The 23,774-nt window shown below is 40.6% G+C and overlaps 1 protein-coding gene and 1 long non-coding RNA gene across 2 annotated transcripts; one reads left to right on the forward strand and one right to left on the reverse strand.

Annotated features, from left to right (window-relative positions):
* Window positions 1–4,775: 4,775 nt before the first annotated feature.
* crabp1a (cellular retinoic acid binding protein 1a) lies at window positions 4,776–16,694 on the forward strand. Its single transcript, XM_044036733.1, has 4 exons — window positions 4,776–5,098; window positions 7,664–7,842; window positions 13,557–13,670; window positions 16,340–16,694. The coding sequence occupies exons 1-4, from the start codon at window positions 5,029–5,031 to the stop codon at window positions 16,388–16,390; spliced, it is 414 nt and encodes a 137-aa protein (XP_043892668.1). The 5' UTR covers window positions 4,776–5,028; the 3' UTR covers window positions 16,391–16,694.
* Window positions 13,664–23,670, reverse strand: LOC122776284. The gene is made up of 3 exons (XR_006361192.1): window positions 23,606–23,670; window positions 14,655–14,782; window positions 13,664–14,324 (listed from the first exon to the last, which is right to left on the reverse strand). It is a non-coding gene; the product is annotated as an uncharacterized LOC122776284 (long non-coding RNA).
* Window positions 23,671–23,774: the final 104 nt, after the last annotated feature.

The raw sequence follows: 23,774 nt of genomic DNA on the forward strand, positions 1-23,774 counted from the left end.
TTTTCTTCTTCGCTAGTTTAAAAGTGATTCCGATATCATTTACGAGGCACACTACCGCCACCAGCGGAAATGGAGGGATAACAATAATCGTATTAGTAAGTATTATTATGATTTTATGCCTAACCCTTATTATTATTATTATTACTATTATTATTATTATAATAGTAATAATAATATCAATAATAGCAATTATTGTTTGAATATATATATATATATATATATATATATATATTCACACACTCACACATCTGTGTATGACAATTGATATATAGTACTGTCTATAGTGCACATGGGGAAGTAGCAGATAAGCAGAAAAAACATGATAATATTTTGACATTTGCTGCAGCAGCAGTCTGGATTCAAAATACAGTTTGGGTTTTAAATAACTCCTGAAGTGAAGTTGCAGTTGACGTTTGCTGCAGAGAGAAAGTATGTCATCATGCATTTCTTGACAGCTCAGGAGCTGAGTGAAAAAGATGAGAGATGACCTGTTAAAACTGCATCTTTGTGTTTGGGTGTGAGGGAGAATTTATGTCCTAAGTTTCCAAATGATTTGCCAAAGTTATCCAGTAGCTCATGTTAATTTAGGTTCCAAAATCTCAAAATCTCAGCCAGAGGTTTAACCTTGTTAGGACAGAAAGTCCTCAAAAAACAGTACATCAGAAAAACCACACTCCACAAAAACTCATGAAATCACATTTCACGGTACTTAGAACTGGCAGATATTTGACATTTTTGTCACAAGTGTCCACATTTAAAAACACTTTTCTTCAATTAAATGTTAAAATAGTTCAGAAGACTCTAAGGATTGTGAAAATAACTGGGAACAAATGATGGATAGAGCCTTGAAATACAACTCTCTTCTCCCTAATAATGATGTAACTGGCAGAAATTTTGAACCACAGAAACAAACTGAAATGCAGATGGAGACAGCAGGAAGGACATTTTAAGAGTGTTTCTTTTAATGTACTGTATTTCTTAAAATGCTTCATATGAAGCACCGGATGCAACTGATCAAACATTATCAGGCAAGTCTCTCCTTATTTTGGGGGAACTTCTATAGCAAATATGTCATCAGATGCCTTTTTATTCAATTTTCACTTTCATTATTCTGAACAAATGCATCAACAACAATGAAGTTGTATGCTGTTGCAGCAGAATCAGCATCATTCCCTGTCTTTCCAAGAATGTCTGAGAGCCTATGCAGCCTTCAGTTAGCTTGAATCAAAACTTTTCAAAATTACACATATGTTTAATGTCTGAAATCCATGGCACTTGTACTTTCCCTGTTAGTGCTGCGGGCAACAGTTACACTAATGGATATAATAATGATGCTGCTATTTTTAAGCCAAGTGATTCATTCATGTTTTCATGGAAATATTATGAACCTAATGACATTTCATTAGCAGCAGCATGGAAGATATGCATGGTTAATGTTGTCATTATCTTTGACTGAAAAAAGGAAGTCTGTATTCTTGCCTCAAGACATATGTCCTTACAATATCAGAGAAATATTACTGTAAGGAAATTAGAATAGTGCCTCACTGTCGAATGTTTAGATATCAGCTAAACTCTTCAGCTACTCAGTGCTTCTGTATCTTTACCAAAAAAAAGATGGAAAGTGGAAAATGAATGCAGATGTCTTTAAAGCATCAGCTCCTTAGGGATTTTTAAATTACCAGGCTTGCTTGATTGTGAGATTTACTCTTGGCACATGTCAATGGAAATGAAACCGACTAATCTAAAAAGCAGAAACTTTCACTTGAAGCCGAGGTGTCTGTTTCTAAGAAGTTCTGAGTCATTCAAACCCTTGAGTTGAAAGTATTTTTGATCAAACCTCCTCACTTAGAATTGAGAAGTGTAAAATTGCAACACACATGACAATATTTACAGGTAAGAAGTTTAATTAGGTGATGATACACACAAACAATAATGAAGAAGATGGAAGGAGTATTTTGAGGAGCAGATGAATGAGGAAAAATTAGAAGACAGATGAAGGGGAAGAGGAAGTGCACAGGATTAGTAAGGAGGAAGTGAGGGCAGCTCTGAAGATGATGAAGAGTGGAAAGGCAGTTGGTTCCAAACCAGTGGAGGTATGGAGATGTTTGGGAGAGAAAGCAGTGGAGTTTTAGACCAGATTGTTTAACATAAAAAGTTGTTTTATCCATGTTTTATTGCGGAAAGGCACCTTACATGTTATAAAATGTTATTATTACAATCTTGGAGAGTGTGAAAATGCCCGAGGAGTGGAGAAGAAGTAGTATAAAGTTCAAGAAAAAGGGTGACGTGCAGCAAAAAAAAAAAAAGAATACCACAGATGTGATGATTGCTTTGTTGATGGAGAGGGTCAGAAGGAGTTGCACCGTGTCTTTGTGGATCTAGAGAGAGCTTATGATCGGGTGCCAAGAGAGGAACTGCGGTACTGTATGAGGAAGTGGCAGAGAAGTATGTGAAGGTGGTGCAGGACATGCATGAGGACAGTGAGACAGTGGTGAGGTGTGCAGTTGGAGTGACAGATGGGTTCAAGGTGGAGGCTGGTTTACATGAGGGATCAGCTCTGAGACAGGTGGGGGTCTGCTCTGGAGAGGAGAATAATGAAGATTAGTACGAGCAAGACATAATACCTGTGTGTGAATGATAGGTGGTACAGTGACGATGCAGTGAGCAGAGGTAGAGAAAGTGGATGAGTCTAAATACCTGGGGTCAACCATCCAAAGCAATGGACTGTGCACAAGAGAAGTGGAAAAGAGAGTGCAAGTGACAGGAGCAAAAAAGCAGCAAAAGTGAAAGAGAAGATCTACAAGATGGTAGTGAGACCTGCTGTGATGTATGGCTTGGAGACAGTGGCACTGTCTAAAAAAAGAGGAGGTTTTGTATGAAGTACCTTAAAGGGATACTTGAGTAAATATACAAGTATCTTACCAGAAAATGACTTTGGTAGAATTCAAGTTAAAGTATATGGCATTTACTGTACTTAAGTATCAAAAGTAATCTTTCTGGTATAAAATATACTTCAAGTTTTAGAAGTAAAAGCAAAAGTGGTAGGGTGAGTTGTCTTTCAACTGGAAGGTTGAGGGCTCAATTCCTGGCTCTGTTAGTCTATATGTGTCCCGGAGCAAGACACTTCACATCATGTTGCAGAGTGAAAGACTGTAGTGTAAAGACTAGAAAAGCTCTATATAAATACAGTACATTACCAACTCTTCTTCTTCTGATTTAATTTGGTAGTAACGAGTAACAAAGATAGTTAGAGGAAATGCAGTGGAGTAAAAGTGGTGTAAAAGTTGCTAGAAAAATAAATAACAAAGTAAAGTACAAATACTTCAATTTTGTAGTACAGTGACACAGTGTTTGTACTTCATTACGTGAACACACTGAAGACAAACCAATACAGTATGCAAAAGCACATTTAATTTTAGCTGTATTTGCAATGTATATCTGTTTTCTACAGAAGAAGGTAAAACATTGTAGCCTAAATCCATATTTGTAATAGAAATACTGTTCTAATCGACAATAGTTCTAAGAGAACTGGTGCTTAAAACAATTTCACGACTGTATTTAGTATATGTGTCAATAGCCATACTGTACGTATAGAATATATTAGTTTTTAGATATGGAGAGAGGGACAGGAGGTTCCAAAGAAAAGATGAATAATGCCTTTTCTTTCCTCCTTTAAAAAAACAAACCAAAAAAAAGATTTAAATATACAATCTAACCTCCCTGTTCACCCCAGTCATTTTCACACAGTCCCTAAAAGGCTGCTTTTTAAGCTTTTCTTTGTCACACTCACTTGGTCATTTATAATCTCCATTCATTATTCATTCTTTCATTTACTGTCAAGCAGCTCACTTGGGGCAGTTTGGGGTTAACAAAACACTCACTCAGCGAGTGAGCACTTCACTGCTAAATATGCAAAGACTATTCCAAAGCTTGCTGAACCTCCGCAGTGTAAAAAGAGTTCAGTTGATTACACCATTACATAATCATTCAAACTTGTTCATAATTAATACAGTTTGCATGTAAACAACTTATCTACTTATCCACCTATGTCAAATTAAGATGACATAGGTGCAAAAAAACAGACACATTACTTTGAAGTTCAGTTTTGTTTTGAAGCAAATGTTCAAATTTGAACTGTAATATCTTTTTAAGTTAGCAGTGAAGATCAAAGTACAGACGTATTACTAACATTTATTGGGCTGCATCCAGATGAATCATTATTTTTGTTAAATGTGTGGCTCTGGATTGGTTTTGGGGTAATTTACTCAAAGTGTTAATATCGTGTCCATATACAATCAGCGGTGCAGGACAAGTTGGATGACTGAAACCAGGTTTTTAGTTTGATGACAGTAACTTCACAAAGGAATGATGTGTGAAAATACAACAACAAAAAAAAGTTTTACAAACTTTCGCAAACTTTTTCTCCCCTCAAATTAATTTTGAACAAATTGGCAGTGTAAAGTCTGTGACCGCAGCACCATTTCTTTGCAAAAAAGATGTCAATGATAATGAAAACCGACCTTCAAAGCTAGGAATGAACTCTTAAAGAATTAATTCAGCCGTTTTGATTCCCATTGAATGCACTTACGTCACTCTTGCTCTACTGTATTAATGGGACATAGCTTTCAAGGGGAGGGACCTCCTTTGACTCCCATTAAACACAGTAGCTATAAAGGAGCTTAAGACAAGACTGCAGCCTGCACAGTGACACACACGGACGAGAAGGCGTTAGAGTGTGTGTGCGAATGTGTTTGTGTGTGTAAGCCTCGTCTCTCTCTGTGTCTGTGTGTGTGTGTCTGTGTGTGTGTGTGAATAAATAAAAGAATTGGGCAGAAGCACTTTGGTGTAACTGTGTGAACGAGAGGCTGAGCTCAGAGCAGAGGAGACAGGAGCACAGGGAAGGAAGAGGAGGAGGTTGAGAAAGAGTCAAAGAGAGACAGAGGAGAGCAACGAGAGGGAGAGAGAGAGAGAGACGAGAGAACGTGGAACAGGTTCTTTCTGCAGCCCTCACACTCAGCCTCAGCAGATATGCCTAACTTTACTGGCACCTGGAAGATGAAGAAGAGTGAGAAATTTGATGAACTTCTCAAAGCTCTGGGTAAGACCCTCTCCTCTCCTCCCTCCCCTCCATATTACAGACTACATCTCTGCATGAGGTTGACTATCCATCATGACCACATAGAAAAAGGCTTTTCTTGTTCTCTGGGAATGGTGTCCTGACTCCCGACAACATCTTATTGTCTGGAGAGGCTGCCTGGGAAAATGAGGCAGGGATTCACAGGGAGATGCTGCTGAAGGGGAATAGCTCAGCTTTACAGGAGATATGAAAGTGTGGATGTTGAATAGCAGCCTAAACAGACGTGTATTGTTATATGTAGAGAGGAGAGAGGAGGGAGGGGCACAAAATTATTCATGTTAAGCATTTAAGTAGGGCATGCCTCAGCTATGCCAGGGAAGCCCAATGTTGTTCTCTTTTGTGCTGTGTTTTTCATTCTTTCTCAGGCTTCTTGGTCCTGGTGTTTGCAAAGGTTTAGACTGTTACAGTTTAACTGGGTCAGTCGACTGTGTTGTAGTGTCTGATCACATCGGGACAAAAATCATTCACCATTCTTCAGGCAGACGTGCGACTGAGAGAGCAGCAAGCAGCCTCAGCTGTCCAGGAAGTGTTCATCCCTCGACTGCCAGGCGATTATAACTTTTTAGACATGAATGGTTTTCTATTTCAGTTTCATCCTAAGAAACACTTGATTGTGTATTTTGGCACGAAATGGACTCCAAAAGTGTCTGGTGCAATTTATTGCCTGGCATATACACCCAGTTTAATCGTTAATGAGGTTGGTGAAATTCAAAAAATATTAACATAATACATAAATCCAATAAAGAGCTCAAAAGTAACTGATCATCCACACAAACATTACATTACATGGAAACAACATGCTGTGCCCACAGATCAGATTTAAAAACTTAAAAGGAAGGCATACTTTAAGAACACAACAGACAGCAATTGTAAAAAAATATATACGAAATATACGAAAAAAACTATAATTTAGTACAATAATAAGTATAACCCATTCATTTGTGGCCACAAATTAATATATCATGGCCACAATTTAGTATTTCTTGCTCATGTTATACCTATTTCATACCACAAATGTCACAATTGTATTTACTACAAAGGCAGTGGTTTGTCCACCTCAGGGGGAAGAATGTTCTCAGGAGGTGAGAACAGACCAGCTGTGAAAGTAAGAAGTATTCAGTGATATTGACCAGCACATCGTTGGTGTCTTTAATCTAAATTCTTCATCTGAGCTCTGAGTTGTGTCAGTTTTAACATTCAGCTCCTCTTCACCACCTCTCCCCTGCATGTTTATAAGGCAGCTGCTCTGCCGACTTTAAAAGACTCACACTCACTCACTCACTCGCTCACACTTCATTCGTCCATTTAGAAACACATGAACCACATCTGCTGGGGCAGATCACTCGTCCGCTCTGACGCGAGAGGTTTGGTCGATGGAGATGCACAACTTGCGTGGATGCCAGTGCTGCAGGGCTGACACTTTACATCAACTTCTTCATAATTATCTGTTGACTGGTATGTTTCCCAACTGTTGGGGAGGATTTTCATATTCAGGATTCATGAGCATGTGTTGAGAGAACAGAGCTGTGGCAGCCATGTGTGCCTATAAGGCTTTAATGCAAACATAATATAAACTACTAAAGATAGATAAAATTCAGCATCATGTAGGGAAAAAAATAGAAAATAGAAAGTTATAGGTTTTTTCTACGGCAAAAGAGGGCATGGAAAAGAAAACGCCCAGACCTTTGGCAGCACAAACAGCCAGATGCCCTTCCAAAGTCAAACAGGGCAAACCAAAGTGTTTTGGCCGTGCCACGTACAAAATCACCACTTCACCACCAGACAAAAGGAGAGCCAGCGCTGATCTGCCCTGACATCCTCAGCCTTTTCTCCCAGACACGGCTGAATAATTCTCCACACAGACTCTGGAGCCAAAGTTCCACAGACTTTTCCCACTTTTAAGAAATTGCTGAGGTCTCTGTCAGAGCCACATGTAGAATTTGATTATTTTCTTACCCTGAAACATCTGCATTTCTGTCATTCCTGGTTCCAGTTTAAGTTTGCACACACACGTACTGTTCATCAACACGGAGAGACAGTTTACTGAATCAGGATGGGGTCGAGGGCAAAAATGGAAACACACGAAAACATGCCAATTCTGAGTCTGACAATGTGAAAAGAGCCAAGAACCCCATTGAAGTTCAAAAGTATTCCAGGGACCCACTTACGTGTTTCTTTTAGTATAATCTGACCATACATTGTTCGATTACAAAGTAATTTATAAACTATTTCATTTACAATACATTTACTACTCATTTACTACTAATTTAAAAATATACTGTAGATGGCAACTTTAACAGATGAATCACTGATGCCCTCACAGCGCAGCATGGACCCCCAAGAGTCCCGGACCCCAATTTGAGAAGCAGTCTTCTAATATGAAGCAAAAGCAGTGACCTCTCACACGACTGTAACACATAAACACATAAACATCCATTCCAACCGATTTGACTTTCTACAGCTAAAAAGAAAATCTCTGTTTCTCTTTCTTCCTCTCATGTCTCGACCTGCGTTGCACCGGCTCAGGGGTGAATGCCATGCTGAGGAAGGTGGCTGGGGCAGCAGCCTCAAACCCTCAGGTGGAGATCCGTCAGGACGGTGAACAGTTCTACATCAAGACATCCACCAGTGTGCGCACCACCGAGATCAACTTCCACATCGGTAAAGAGTTTGACGAGGAGACGGTGGACGGACGCAAGTGCAAGGTGGAGTCATAAAAGATACTAGATATTTGAAACATGCAGATTTTGACATGAAACTAACACCCACAGCTTTGGGGAACACACGTTTCAGAGTTTAAAGATAAAACTAAGGGGACTTTTTTCACTTTTTTCTCAGTGATAGAAACACAACACCATTTGTGTTCATTGTTCTCTTTTGCTACTCGGACAGTTTTGGCAAGAAAATGTCAACTTGATTTACAGGCTGCTAGATGTTTCTCCTGTTGCTTTACTCTAAGTTGAAGTTAAGAACTCCTGGAACTAAGAGAAATAATACATTAAACCCAATACATGCAACTTAATTGCACACAAGTGATTTTAATGTTCATCAAAGTGTATGCACAGCTTGAAGCTGTTCAAAACCTGTGCCTCAGCAGTGACGACTCAAAAGAAATCTCACAAACACCATAATTCTTCAAAATAATGTACCATATTCACTAGCACTGTAATTATTTAACTTAAGCGCTGATTCATTTGCAGTGTAAATAAAGTCTGCACCGAGTTGCTGCACAACAACAATGCAAGTTTGTTTTTGGACATTTAAGTCTTTCTTTGACAGTGACAGAGGTCCTGTGAAAATCACTTCAGTCCTACCGATCTAATTTAATGTATTTTCTCATCAATTAGCATCTTTTTTTATCTCCCCACTTATGTGTTTGTCTGCATTCAAGTCCTGAGAATTCAGAGTGCTCTGCTGCTGTTGAGAACTCCAATGAAAACATTCACATCTCCACGCCCGCTCGTCTATTGGTATCGTGCTCACGCCTGTGCCGCTGGATTAAGGGCAGCTTGAGTTGGGATGACATGAGATTCCCTTTGAACCTCTTCAGGCCCTTAGGGGGGAATTTCTCACACACACATACACAGCCAGGTGCATAGATTAAATATTTTGATTTAAAATGGAAAGGAAATCATCTTCAGAATCATCATACAAGCGAAATTTCAAGGTCAGACGGAGGATTGATCGGGAACAACCTGTCCGAATGTGTCTAACATTTGAACATGTTTTGATGTACAAACGTACCATGTACTCTAATCAAGCCTCAAAAGCTTAAGCAGTATAGATAATAGATGGATGAATGGACCGGTGGCAGCTAAATTTAATATATTAAAGAGGCCATAGCCCGCAAGTGCCAATAAACGCTGCTTTTGAGTGTGTATCTGTGTCATTACCTCGTTTATGAAGCCCTAAAGTTTAATATAAAAGTGAGATAAGCTCATGCTATGGCCTCTTTAAATAATATATAACAAAAACATCTTACCCTTATCAGATGAGAGACGTTTAGTTTCAAAAACTGGGTCAAGACTGAGTTTTTAAAACTTTTACATGATTTATGTTCCGTTGATTTCGTCCATTGGAATAAACACTCCGTTTATGCTGCAGCGTTATTATACCAAAACAACGTGGGAAGAGGGAAGTTGATGACATGATGTCACGGCAACAATCTGCTGCCGTTGATTCACTTTGAGTAATGAGAGTCTTTCATTAATGGTCCAGAGGCAGACGTTTCTTTATCATCCTCTGCTGAACAACCGTCCTGGACTAAACCAGATACAATCAAGTATTATCCTTCACTCTCCTCTTCTCTCATTACGCTTACGTAAAGTTAACTGAAAGGCATTTTTCGGGCCACACAAAACCTGCATTTCCATCGAGAGTACTTTCCCGAACACAAATAATACACAACTTGTTTTTGCAACCACACACAGAACATTAAAGGCTTAATTACGAGATCTGAGCACACAGAGCATTTCAGAATTTTCCGGAACAACTTACATACTCTATGTGTTGCACATAATAATGGAGTGGCTGCAGTATATACATCTATCAGTACGTACACACTGCTCATACAGAACAGGCTGCAGTGGCTGCTGCAGGGAAGAAAAGGAGTGTTTCATAACAGATGCAGGATCCTTCCCATCAGTGTTGACAGTCGCTTGTCGAGTCTCATTAACCAGGAGATACATTTCAGGTTTCATGGACAAAATTCATATGTCTATACTACAGCAACACTATAATAGCACTTTAATAATGCAACCCGAATTGGACATTTTCACATTTGCATTAATGTTCTCTGATTACAGGGATTTACCAACTATTATTGAAGGCTTAAAAACCAACCGTTTTTTTTTGGAAAATCCTTTTACAGCTCAGTCTCTACTTGTGTTGAGCTTTTTTTTAAAAAAAAGAGATAGGATTGTATTAAACATAGTTTGTGATGAAAAACTAGTCACATTTAATAAATCAATAGTTTGTTTGCTTTATTTCACCCTCTAATAACTCACATTAGTAGTCATCCGTGTGCAAGTGAATCAGGTGATAGCATCTTTTGTTTTAGATTGTAGTGATAAGCATTAGAAATCACACAATTTGCATTTAAGGACAATTAGAGCGACCCTGAAATTATGAATACATATAAAACAACATTCATAGAATAATGTGTATGACCACAGTCATTTTCTGAAAACCAAAAAAAGAAACATCCTCAAATGTATACATTTACTTAACTAAAATATAAGCAGCAATATGCATGCTTGTGGAGAATGCTATGAGGATGTTTGATTAATTAATTAATTATTAATTAATTAACTAAAACAAAATCGGCAGAAAACCCCCTGCGACTCTGCACTTTCCCTCACCTCTACAAAAGCATTTTAATGTGGTTTCACTGCACATTGTTGGTTTTCAGCAGCTGTTTACAGTGGAAAAAATGACATCAAATCACCACAAACTACTTTCCTTGATACAAATGGCAGAGAAGTGTGGACATATGGAGGATTTGGCCACTGGAGAGCAGTGGCCAAATCCTCCATATGTCCCCACAGATATTTCCCCACAGGAGAAGCTGAGACCAAAGCTGAGCTGTAAAACAATTCATTTGATTTTCCAGACACCAGATAAACGATAAAATAAGACATCTTAGTCGTAAAATGGTCTGTTTTAAAAAAAGACAGAGTTATGGTTGCATATTTACCTTAATCAAGTCAATGACTATGTGAAGTTTACAACAGAATTTAGACTCTTTTACCAGCTTTGCTTTGCTTTCAGTGGTGAAACACATGTTTGGTGTGATAAAGTGGTTAATACTGTAGCTCAAATCAGGTCACCGGCCATTTTCACATCACAACCTGCAATTGCTGAAACCCACTTCATCTCACAACCATCATTTCCCCCCAATTTTAAACATATTTTGATGTTGTGCCATCAAAACGCTGACCTGACATTGTATTATAAACCAAACCAGGTCAATGCTGTGACGCTGAAGCTTGAAATCAAATGAATATTTGTAGCAAATGAGTGGTGACAACTCATCTTGTCAGCAATGTGGCAAAAATGTCACAGAGGGAGCCGGCGTGCCCTGCTCACTGCCCAGTTCTCAGCAGACCTCAGGGCACAGACAGAAGGAGCCACGCTGTCTACTGGGTTTGAAAATAGGTCATTGTGTCTTCACCCTGTGACTGCAACACAACAAGTGCACTACACAAGTACAACACAATTAAAAACACGTCATTATCTTAATAGTTCTTGACTGCAACATTGTGCATTTTCTGTAGCAAGCATAATCTGCAGAAAGCAGCGAGCAATGATACTGGATCAGGTGCTGGAGTGTTGGTGGACTCTTAGGTGGAGCACTGGTCAGGAGTTGGGCTTTGGCAGAGGCCGAGTGCCGCCATAGTTCCAGGGATTACATGCTGATCTCTGTCTGGCAAAGAGGAGAGGGCTGATTAACACTGCAACCAGGTTAAAAAGCTCCAGTTAATCTGTTGGAGTGCTGTGAGATCCCTTCTCACTTCCAGGAGAAGAAAGTGATAAGGTGTTTCCTTTCAGTCGCAAAGATGACAGAGAAACAGACACCAGACAGGCTTATGTGGAGCATGGGCGTCGTAATGAGGTGATTATGTAACTGCTTTGATGGAAAGATCAAAAACCAGCACAAGAGGTTGAACTTTGCTGAAAAATAAGAGTGACTGATACGAGGCTGCAATAGTTTCAGCGCCATCATTTCTGTGCCAAACAAAAAACTTGGAGTCATGATGGCACAGGGGAGAATAATATGAATCGACATCAAAATCTGTTTAACTGTCATGAGCACAGCTTTCCACCACAACTGTAATAAGACAAGTAATAAGAATTCACCAAGGTGGACTGAAGCTGCTCTGCACGACCTACTGGTCCAACACTTTGCCTTTTCCTTAACTCCCTCACACTTCTGTCAGTGATCCAATAACGGAATGCCAAAAATACTCTTGACTCTATCTCTTAATGGGTATGACATTTTGTGGAAAAATCAAAGTTTGATTTATGGAACAAAAGAAACAGCATCTGTTCTGGTAGTGCGGACGGCACCTCGACATAAGTGGTGGAAATAATGAAATTAGGGAAACATTTAATAAAAATGAAAAAGAGGATCCCATTTTTCGATCGTCATTATTTCCATTAAATCTATGTCAGGTTATTAGCCACGTTACGAATGCAGGTGCAGTTAAGGAAAGTAAACATGATCTGGCATTTGCAGAGATGCTGGATACACATGTACGTGTTGCTTTAACACTTGACTTTGGGCCGTTCTGACTAAGAGTTTTTAAGTTATAGTTTTAAGTTAGTGAGGTCCACCATGTCATATCATGTTGCACATTTTATGTCCTCATGGCAAGTCTAAATTTAAGCTGCTGAGATCAGGAAAGGTGATGAACAAACACATACAACGCGAAGTCAAACTGTGGGAAGAGATGAGTCCATAAGACCTCTAAAATAACTGCAGTGAACATCCAACAAAAAAATCCTTAAATCAAGCAGGAAATTAAATGTTCTCCCGCCTCTGAAGCAATGTTTGTTTCTGGTCAGCAACGAAAATTGTCTAAAAAGAGACACCAACGCCAAAGGCAGCAGCTGTTTTGATAAGTAAAACTCTACAGAAAACAGGACAGCGTAAAAATAATAATCTTGGACTAGCTGCAGGGATTTGTCTTGGTCCCAAATCTGCGTGCACAAGCAAGAAACAAGCTAGAAAAAAAGACCATGTGTGAGTTTGTATGCAAAGAGGAAATCCATCCAAGTCAGGTGCTGACTTATGTTAGCACTTAGAAGGAGCCGTAGCTAATTGAATCTCGGGGTTCTGGCTTTTGGGGAATCAGGGTAGAGTTGTAGAAAGCTGTGGAGAGAAAAGCCCTGCTGTTGCTGCTCTTGGCAAAGTCTTCGGATGACAGCCTGCAGGGCTTTTATTACCTTTGATATGGTGATTAACATTTGCCTCCAACAAACCGAGGCTGCTGCCCCATCCAAACCTGAGGAGCAAAAAAAACAAAAAAGTGCAAATGATCAAACAAATTGTCCAGGAGAAGTATCACAAATACAAGAGAGTGCAGACTGGGAAAGATAGGACAGGCAACAGCAGCAGTGGTGTGGACATATGTCTGCGGACCTAACTGAGGAGGCCATCATGAGGTCAATGTAGCACCTGATACGGATGAGTTCTCTCGTCTCATTCCTACCTGTTACATCACTGCTGGTCGAGCTTGTTTGCTCACACCTTCAGATCACTGGGAGACCACCTGGGGCTCCCTACGGGCCATGACGTGCCACTGCATCCGACCACAGCCCAGCACACCCACAGGGATCAGTATAAACTCTGAGTTGGTATTGCCATGACTGACACCATCATGTTGATCTTCCCACCTTGTCACGTCTCCCCCTGCAGAGTCTCGCCACCTGGGAGTCGGAGAACAAGATCCACTGTGAGCAGACTCTGGTGGACGGTCCCGGCCCCAAGACGTTCTGGACCCGAGAACTGAATGGAGATGAGCTAACACTGGTGAGTACACTACTTCCTGTTACTGTGTTTGTTCTGCACCAAAAGACCAAAGCAAAGTTCATGCTTAATTGCCAATAAAACAGAATGAAATCAATCAAGACAAATATAAAGTTTATATTACAGCCTGTGGGTCCAGGTATGGAGGGAGAGCATGATCTGGTGGGCAGCTCATTTGTATGGTTTATCTGTTATGTGGCTTGTTCTCATTGCGGGCTCAGAAGTCATCAGATGCATTAAAATGGGATTTTCAGGAGGCAAGTGTACTCTGTTTGAGCAACGGTTTAATGAAACAAGGCAGAGAGTGAATGAAGTCACCCTGGAGATTCATCCATAAAGGAAATGAATCTCCAGCAGCTGTTTCCCAAGGAGCCCCAGTTTTCATCCACCCTGCAGAGAGATGTGAAAGGAGAGCAAGAGGAGCTGCTCTGCTGACATTGCAGTAATACCCCCTGTATTTAGCTAGATTAATATGGGCTTTAGTCAATGGGTCCAAAGCCCCTCCAACGATGTGCAGGGGGAGAAGTCCAAGAGCAACGGATCAAGACGAGCAGTTCTCAGGGATTCAACAGTTTTCCTCTCTCAGAGTTCAATGGTCCCACACTCTGCTTTGTTGTTTCTTGAGTACTTTTAAGATGAGCATCCAAGAGGCAATGACTGAAAACAACAATGTAAAATGGTTTAGATGCTGAAAATGAATCTCAGGATGTTGGCAGACTTTTACACTTTAAGCCACAAGTGCTGGATTAGACCAGGGACAGGCTTTAATCAGGCTTTAATCATAACGTCAGTGCAAAAGACAGTAGAGTAAGTATGTGTAATCTTTTCCTGTGTTGGGTTCAAAACAAAAGCAGAATATGTTACATTATACATGATCTCAGGGCACTTTACATGGTAAGGTCAAGACCTACAATTAATACAGAGAAACTCAACAGGCACACAATGAGAAAGCACTTGGCAACAGTGGAGAGAAAAAAAACAACTCACTTTTAACAGGAACAGAACCAGAGTCAGAGTGTACGGACATCTGTCTCGACAGGTTGGGGTAGAAGAGAGGAGAGATGCTGGCAACACTCTAGCCAGACTAAGCTGGAGGAGCTGAAGCATTAATGCACCTGTACAAAGTTAACAAAGTTAGGACATTTCATACTTCATGAGAAACTCAAGTGCAGAACTCCTGGGAAGTCCTCATAGGGAACGAGAACATTTCTGCATTAACCACACCCACTTCAAATCACTCAATAGTTCTGCCCAGACGACGTGTCAAAAACAAGCTGCAAGAACTCCCAACGAGGGCTGCAAGAAAATCATGACATCATTCTTTTCTCTCAGCCCTGGGAGACAGAACACTTTTCGGGACTTAGTGGAGATTGATTTGGCAGAGCTGTGACAGCTGCAGTGTCTCTATGTGTTTCTCTGCTTTTCTCACCTCAGTCCTCGCTGCTGTCACATTTTATCATCCTCTGACCCTCAGACAGACTATATTTAAACTGCAGTTATTTTTTATTTAAAAAAACCCAAAACAAACCAAAACAATCACACTCGTCTACCACAGAGAAGAATTTCAAGATGCTGCAGGTTTAAGGAATCAAATCTTCCTCACAGTACATGCAACTTGCATTTGTTGCCATGACAACACCAACAAGTAAATCTGCTCATCCTCCACCTGAGACAACTGCCCTAGTTTTGGATCCACACAGCAGCTTTGACAGTGTCACTGACAAACATGAAGGTTGTTGAAGACTCCTCAACTTTCCACGCACTATAGGGTGGAAATACATTTTACAAGCAACAGGACGGAATTAGATTTCGAAAAAGATATGTTTATTTTTGCAATTTTTCTGCTGAAAATCCTTCCCCTTTTCCATGATGCCTATAAAAATTATTTTCCAACGGGATGACAGTGAAACAGTCTTTAAACTCAACTCTGTGACAAGAAATAAAGACAAATTCACCTGTATGCACCACATGAACGTGTCTATTATTCCACAGACAAAGCACAACAACGTGACACTGATTAAATATATGCGTAAACATTAAAATCCTGCACATTTTTAGAGCCAGTCTGCAAAAAAAAAGACATGAGTCATCTGGAGCCAGAAAACCCTTTTCCTTTGGGACGACATCTGGAAAATACCAAATCATGAATCATATCTATCCAAACAGGCGACTGCACCATCACAGCCGTTCAGTTTAATATTCAAGGGACTATCAATCATAGAGTAATGGTCTGATTGACTGTGGCAGGTCACACTGTAAGTGGGCCACATTTCCATATGATTTGCATGAGCCGTTTAATTGGCTTAGAGTAAAAAAAAAAGAAGAAAAAGAGAGAGCAGGCACAGAGTTGTATGGACTTTCTGCAGCCACATCAACCCACAAAGAAATGATTCAGATGATGGAACATCAGAGGACGGGACTCATTTCAAGTCTGTGTATTCAAAGGCTGCATAAATACCGTTGACCCAGATTAATGGTCATCATTTTGTCTGCTGTGACAAACAAATTTCCTGACTGTGACCTCAGACCAAACTTACTATATATTATTATATACAATTGTATTTTTTCCTTAGGTGTGATTCTGCATGTTTCACAACAGTTCAAAGACCTTAGTTTTTGTGATTCATCACCGACTGGTGTCTAAAGTGCACAAATGTCTCTGTTTCCTACAGATATTTGGGGCCGATGATGTCGTGTGCACACGGATCTACATGCGGGAATGACACACCTGGATCAGGACAAAGCAGAAACCCAGTTGGACCACAACCCACCACACTCTGTCATGCTAACACATTTGCCAAGTATCCCGTGTAATCTGTAGGTATCAGTCTCCATATAGCCTCCACACGCAACAGCGTACAGTGTTTTCAGTAATCTGGTTTATCCGTAGTGAGTATTGTGTCTGCGGTGCAGTAGCTGGACATCTCAAGTGTCCACATCAGCAACTCTTGTGTCTACAGTTGACGTACCATTCAGTCGAGTTATTTCATGTTCAATCAAAGGAAACAATAAAAATGAGACAAACAACATCGGAGCCTCTTTCCTGTTAATAGTTATATCACATATTTATGAACACACTCTGCTGTGGTGTTGGGTAGAAGACGATGATGACGATACTTGGAGGAGGTTTTAGCCAAAACCTCAACTCAAACAGGGGACGAGTTTATGTTTACGATGGATTTAACACCTGTAGAGTACTATATTTGATATATGCTCTCTATATGACGGCTGTCAAGGCATTTGTTTTTTTATATTTCCATTTTATTTGGAGGCCATTTCCTCTGGTTAAACCTTTTAGGAAAAAATGGATACTGTACAATCTACTGATTCCAATCATGTGAAATGATACAAAAGCTCCAGAGCAGCTGTACGAATGTACCTTGAGGTGACGCACTCATTCTTCTTTTCAGACTCAAGTTATAGGTTATAAGTAAATCTTTAAGATATACGTCCTCCTTAGTGACGGGTAATTGGGTGACACAGCTAGGTGGGTGGTGTTGAGTGAGGGGTAAGGTGAAGGGTAATGTCTGCTTGAGGCAAAAAACGTTACGTCATATTAGCTCAGGTTTTCACAGGTTTGTGACTTTAAGTGCTGTTAGTGTTAATGGTCTCAGTGGTACAGTCGACCCATAAATTATGGACATTTATCTAGTTTAATTTTGCAATCTTACCTGTACAGTAAGCTTTTTAATTAAATGAATTCAACAAAAACAAAAACACTTACTGAAAGGTCAAAAATATAACAACAGGTGTAGGGATATTAGGAGTAATTATAGACAAGTCCAATTCATGATAAAAAATCACACTTATACACATCAAATCCTTGAATGTTAACTTAAAACACCTCTACATAACCATGATATTCCAGCTTTCCCTCACTTTCTCTGCTTCATCCCAGACGCTCCTTACAGAGAGAGAGAGAGAGACATCTTTGTGTCTGCATCAATCAACATTTCCAACAAATGCCATCGGTCGTCAAAACCAAGAGGCTTTCAGTCTCACCAAATTAGCTTTAAAGTAACAGAAAATGTGCAGACCTCTGTCATTGTTTACATACTGTATTTTTGGGGAATTCAAAGGGAAGTAGAAATGTGTGCACTCGCCCTCTGGCCCTGTGATGTGGAACACACGGACACGACAGCACTTGAAGTGGTCAGTTTGTCAATCTGACCTCTTTCACATCACTGGCTTCATTTCTAACCTGATTGTCCAGTCATTCATGCTGCTGCTAGTTTCGCCAACAAAGTGGTCACAGACGGGGACGATGACGTCCTACAGAGAATCCATTGACAATCAGAGGCAGTAAAACATATGATGGGCCCAATGACGCAATACCTCGTCCATTATCAGGAATGTGGGATAAGATGCCATAGAGACTGAAGGTCATTTGAAGGTTTGATGGCTATCCATCATGCAATCTACATGCATTTTCCTTTGATACTATAAAATCAATGAAGAGTTAAAGTACTGTGGTGATTCATGATCGCAGACCACACAATAAGTGTAAGGGATCCCCACAGGAAGAGCTGAATAAAGTTACTGGGTTGATGGATGGACATGGATGGACCACGTAGAATGAGTTAATATACTTCAAATTAGATTATGAATAAAGATAAGCTACTGTAATCCATTTTACTGCTGTCCTTGGACGTATTTTCTGCTTGGGTGCATGAACCAGGCAGTGCACTACTATAATGCAAATGTTTCTGTTGGAAATGATTCAAGGCACTCCCTCAGAGCAGGTGCACAACAGATTAGGACATAGTCTGGGCTAATACCGCCTTAATATAAAGGAATGTGTGGCCACCTAATTAGTAGTCACGGGCCTTGGCATGGACTTCTATGGGGTAGATATGATGAGAAAGTGGCACACCATCAAAAACAAAAAGCCAATCTGTCTCCGTCTTTCACAGCTGCCAGGGATTAAAAGGTTGTCCATTCAACACAGCGCTTGCACAGTGAATCGACGACTGTTTCCATTAGTCAACACCAAGGCTGCTGGGACGAGTCCACCCCTGCTTTTTGACCTGGTATCCGCTGAAAGAATGAGTTTCCTTCTCAGTGCACCACAATGCTCTGGGAAGCAAGGGCTATGGCGGACGCCTGCTGTGATGTTAATTTAATGACGAGCTGCTGTTCGGATGGCAGGTCCAAACAGCCAAATAAAGGGATTGTTGTGTCTTTGCGTGCGGAAGAGGCCCCTCCGCCTGTCTTACTGCTCTGTTCTGGGCACCAAACAGTGGAGCCTCTGTGAGTGCAGTGGAGTGCAATTCTGCTCCTCAAAGACAAAAAACAACAAGAATCTGCCCCTCCTCTTTCCACTTGGTGTCCCACTTTAACTCCTCCTTGAGTCTAATGGTTTTGGAGTGACGTGCGACTGAAAAAGGCACAGATTTGCATGCAATTATATTACATTATACTGTGTAGTGCGAAGGGGCAGGTCAAGTGAGAAAAGGTCCATCTTTTGGAAAAAAGGACAAAATTAATGATATTTATGATGATATTTCAAAATAAAAGTGTTTGTTTTGATAAGGAACAATAAATAGTTCACAATATGAATGTATTTATGATACTAAATGAATCTATTAATTTTAAAACTTCATATAAAGTGGCGGGCCGCATGAAACTGATTAGGGGGCCGCATGTTTGAGACCGCTGGCCTAAAGAAACCATCAGCTCGGCAAAAGTTCCACCACCACCCACCAGTTTAGACAGACTTGATTCAACTTTGACCATGGTCGCGTGTTACGATGTCTCACTCATAATTCATAATCAGACTACTCTGTCCACTTTGGACAAAAGGTACCGTGATGGACATATCATGTGAGGAACTTAACTCAAGCATTAATCAGACTACTGATGGAGTGTGTAGTGACGTCAGCCACGTTGCCTGATTTCAACACTTAATGACTTCAGTGGAACACAACAACACAAGTGTGACTTGTCATATAGTGACATTGGCAGAAGGATAATGAGTTCAAGTGACCAGTAATGCACTAACCCCATTAATCAAATAAATAATAAAATAAATAAAAGGATACTCCTCACAGCATCAGCTACAAATACAACTCCCTAAATAAATACATTTAAATCCAACTCAAAAAAAGTATTAACTAATGTAGTTTTAACATGTGTAAGTGGGATTTTTCACAACCTGCCAACTCAAAGGTTTGCTTTTATGACTGATAAGTAATCAATGTAAGTATGACTGTATGATCTATTAGCCCTTCATAAACCTGTTAGTCACCATGTCGTATTAACAAGTGATTCCCAAAGGTTTAGAACCTGCCTTGTTGCCGCGTCCTACAAAACGACAACCTATGAAAATCAATCAGATCAGTCTTGTGTGTAACTCGGTCAGATGGTGCCGACTAACCCTCCACTCTGCTGCTGCAAGACGTGCTACACACCAAGCACATCAATCGGAGCAGAACACAGAGGGAGGATGGAAAAGGTCAGGTTCGGCCAATTGTGTGTTTAGAGGGTAGGGTGGTGGTGGTGGTGGTGGGGTTGCTGTCACATTAAATTACCCAGCTTGCTTTGTGCCTCTGACGTCCCCAAAGACTTTCATCTTGTGATATATTTCCTCACCCTTAGGTCTTAAGGAATTGCTTTTTTTCAGGAGGGGACACACACACGCATGTGCACACATGCGCACACACACACACAAAATGATGTCACACAGCTGAATAACATTGTTGCCCAAATCATAACAGACAGATCCTAGTTGTGTGTTAAAATGAAATGTGTCTGTCGATATACACATACTCATTCTTTGTTGTCTGCTTTAGCACATTAGCTTCAAGCCATCAATATTTTTAGATGGGTCATTCCCAGAGATTGGGTCGTGTGAGATTTTTTTGGGATTGTAACAACATATTTGAAGATTCTTTTTTGTGTATATGCTTAAAATGGCCCTGTGATGGACTGGTGACCTATTCAGGGTTTACCTTCCCCCGCCTTTCACCCAATGTCAGCAGGGATTGGCACCAGTGCCCCCTGTGACCTTCATGTGGAGAATCAAGCGGTAGAAGACGGATGAATGGATGTTTGTTTATCAAAGCTTTGTCATCTTTAAAAGAAAAAAAACATCGAGCCGGGATTCTGCAGGGAATAACAAAGGGGAAATTATTACCAGAGATGCTATGGTATTTGGTAACCTTCACCACACGTGTCCAGCACTTTGGCTCACAAAAGACACATCTTTTATGAATATCCATCCATCCATCTTGTACTGCTTTGTCCTCCTCCACATGTGGGTCATGGGGGGCGCTGGTGCCAATCCCTGCTGACATAGGGTGAAACGGTGGGGAAAACCCTGGACAGGTCGCCAGTCCATCACAGGGGCACAAAGAGACAAACAACCACTCACTCACACATCTACTATCAATTTAGTGTCCAATTTCCCCAAATCTGCATGTTTTTGAACTGTGGCAGGAAACTGGAGAACCCGGAGAAAGGAAATCATGAAGGTTTTTTTAAAAAGTGCCAATATATCTAAAAGATGTTGAAATAGATCTCAAGAAAAGTGTATTCTTGAAAAAGGTCCAGTTGTCCACAAAGTCACTGAACCTCTACAAATGGATTCATTAAAAATTGAACCAAATCGTAGGACACTCCCTTCAGTGTGGATCACAGTGGTGGAACAAGCCACAGCCATGCTGTCTCTACTCCACATGTGTGAGCTGCATCTCATTAAAGACATAAAAGCACAAGGTGAAGCGTGAGTCCATCTATTTCAAGCATGAAAGGTCAAGATGTGGATCAACACCTCTGCCGGGAAGTGGCTTTTTAAAAGGTTCAACCTGTTTGGTGGAGAAGTCTGTTCTTGAAGTTGGTGAAGCCCAGCTCATAAAAATCAAATATACAGCACAGGAGCTTGCAGGGATTATGGAAGAGTGCCAGACCTCACGAATCTTGTTATAGATGAGAGAGAGAGGAGCCTACAGTAGTAACGATTCCTCATCATCAAGACAAATCAGCCGGTAAAGCAGACGACACACCTGGACCATGCAAATGCAAACAAACAGACAAAAAACAACCTCCGGGTGCAGTGGGTAGAAATCACCCTCACTGCTGCGAGATGGGTGATTATAAATTATTAAAAGCTCCTCTGCCTCATGCCATGTTTTCAGATCATTTGTTTTTTATCGCTGACAAGACTACGCGGCCTGTGAAAGAGTGCGAATACCAGGAGAAATCTAAAATACAGCAAACACTGCGATAAGCACACCTGCACAGACACAAAAGGTCAGAAATCCATGAGGTCACTCTCAGTGAATAAATTGCTCTGCATTGTGAGCGCCAAACTCCTCCGAGCTCGAGGGACAATGTGCGCTCTGTAGTTGTGACAATAGCGCTGCTCTCGGAGTCAGAAGCTGCTGAAGCACCGAAATTAGGGAGTTGAGAGCTGTTGAAAGTTCAGGAGTGTGTACTCCAAGGAAGTAATCATGCAGAAAGGCTTTTGGTAGAAGGGGGAACCCTCGACCCACTCTTCAGCCACTGCTGCCTTTGAGAAACTCATTATTGGCACTGGCAGAGGGAGAGCTCTGCTGGCATGTGTCAGCTTCACTCCTCATCAGGGCCTCAGCACAGTGGCAGCCAAGTGGGTGAAGGGTATCTGTCTGTGAGTGGATGTGTTTAGTTAAGGGTCTCAAAGGTGCAGGTACAGTAAACAGTGTGAAGTTGTTCTCTTTTGCATCTCTTTAGCCTCGGTGAATGGTAACAGAAGCAGCCGTAGAGGCCTAGGGGAGTCTGCCAAGTTTCCCTGTAGAATTGACTTCATCTGAACCTCACACCTGAACACTGCCACGAAGAGTCTGTCAGAGTCTGACGGACTATCTCCCAGATGATGCTTAGAGCTTTAACTTAAATATATATACATAACTTACAGAGTGTAGAACTGATTTAAAGAATAGTAATAGCTAAAAATGTCAAGATTTTTTGCCAATTAAATGTGAGGACTTGCTACTTGTAGTTTCTATGCAGTTTGTCCCCTCGCATTTTACTATTCTGTTACTATTTTACTTCTATTTTTATTGATTTTGTTGCTGTGCCCTTTGGTTCAACCGTGGTTGTTTTTAAATGTGCTCTAGAAATAAAGTTACCTTGACTGGATAGCAAACTGAATACTTATTGGTTTTAAACTTGCATTTGAATAAGAAAGAAGATTTTTTTTTATGAGCACCTAACACATTATAATTGGACTGAAAACAGAAATGGACATCAGTCCTAAACTGTGGACCAATATTTACAGCTGGAGACCCGGTGAACTTCAGAATAAGTTAATGATAATCTGTCAATGCCCACATACTCAGGGACTTACTACGGTCAGTCCATCTTCAGACTAATTAGGTGTCAAAACAGCTGGTGTAACGTGCAAGTGATGCTGGTGGGTGGTGTGATGGCTCCCTCTGCAGGTTTTGAAAACAAAATGTTTTCAGAGTTCACAAAAAAAGTCTAAAACCACTTAAAGTGCTTAAAATTTCCATTTATGTGTATGTAATTATTATTTGTGCTTATTTCTGAAAGAAGAAATGGTCTGTAGTTTTATAAACAGTGTGTATTTATGCAGCGCTTTTCTAGTTTTAATAATAATACTATACTTTCTTTTTAATTCAAGTCAGCTTTTTCATGAAGTTGACTTTGACATTTGTCAAACTCCACAGAAGCCTACACAAAATAAACATTTTGAGCATCTCATATTGAAAGAATTACAAGCTACTTTTGCAGTGAGAACAAGGAAGTCAGGTTTCTTGTGTGTATACAGAGTACACACTGGGGCTGGTGTTGGTGTACTGCAATTTGGGATTAAAAGTTCAATAAGATTACAGATGTTCTCTTTGCTGGTTCCTCCCAGAGTGAATTGACAGATTACAATTAAATTTGGATGGGAGTGCAGATTTGGGAATTAGGCAAATTGGACACTCTCAATTTACCGTAGGGGTGAGGATGATAGTGGATGGTCGTTTGTCTCCATGTGGTCCTGTGATGGACTGGTGACCTTCCCATGGTGTACCCCACCTTTGGCCCTACGTCAGCTGGGATTGGAACCGGTGCCCCCCCGACCCTCAAGTGGAGGATAAAGCGATAGAAGATGGATGGTGA

The sequence above is a fragment of the Solea senegalensis genome, linkage group LG10 (assembly GCF_019176455.1).
Source record: "Solea senegalensis isolate Sse05_10M linkage group LG10, IFAPA_SoseM_1, whole genome shotgun sequence".
NCBI lineage: Eukaryota > Metazoa > Chordata > Actinopteri > Pleuronectiformes > Soleidae > Solea > Solea senegalensis.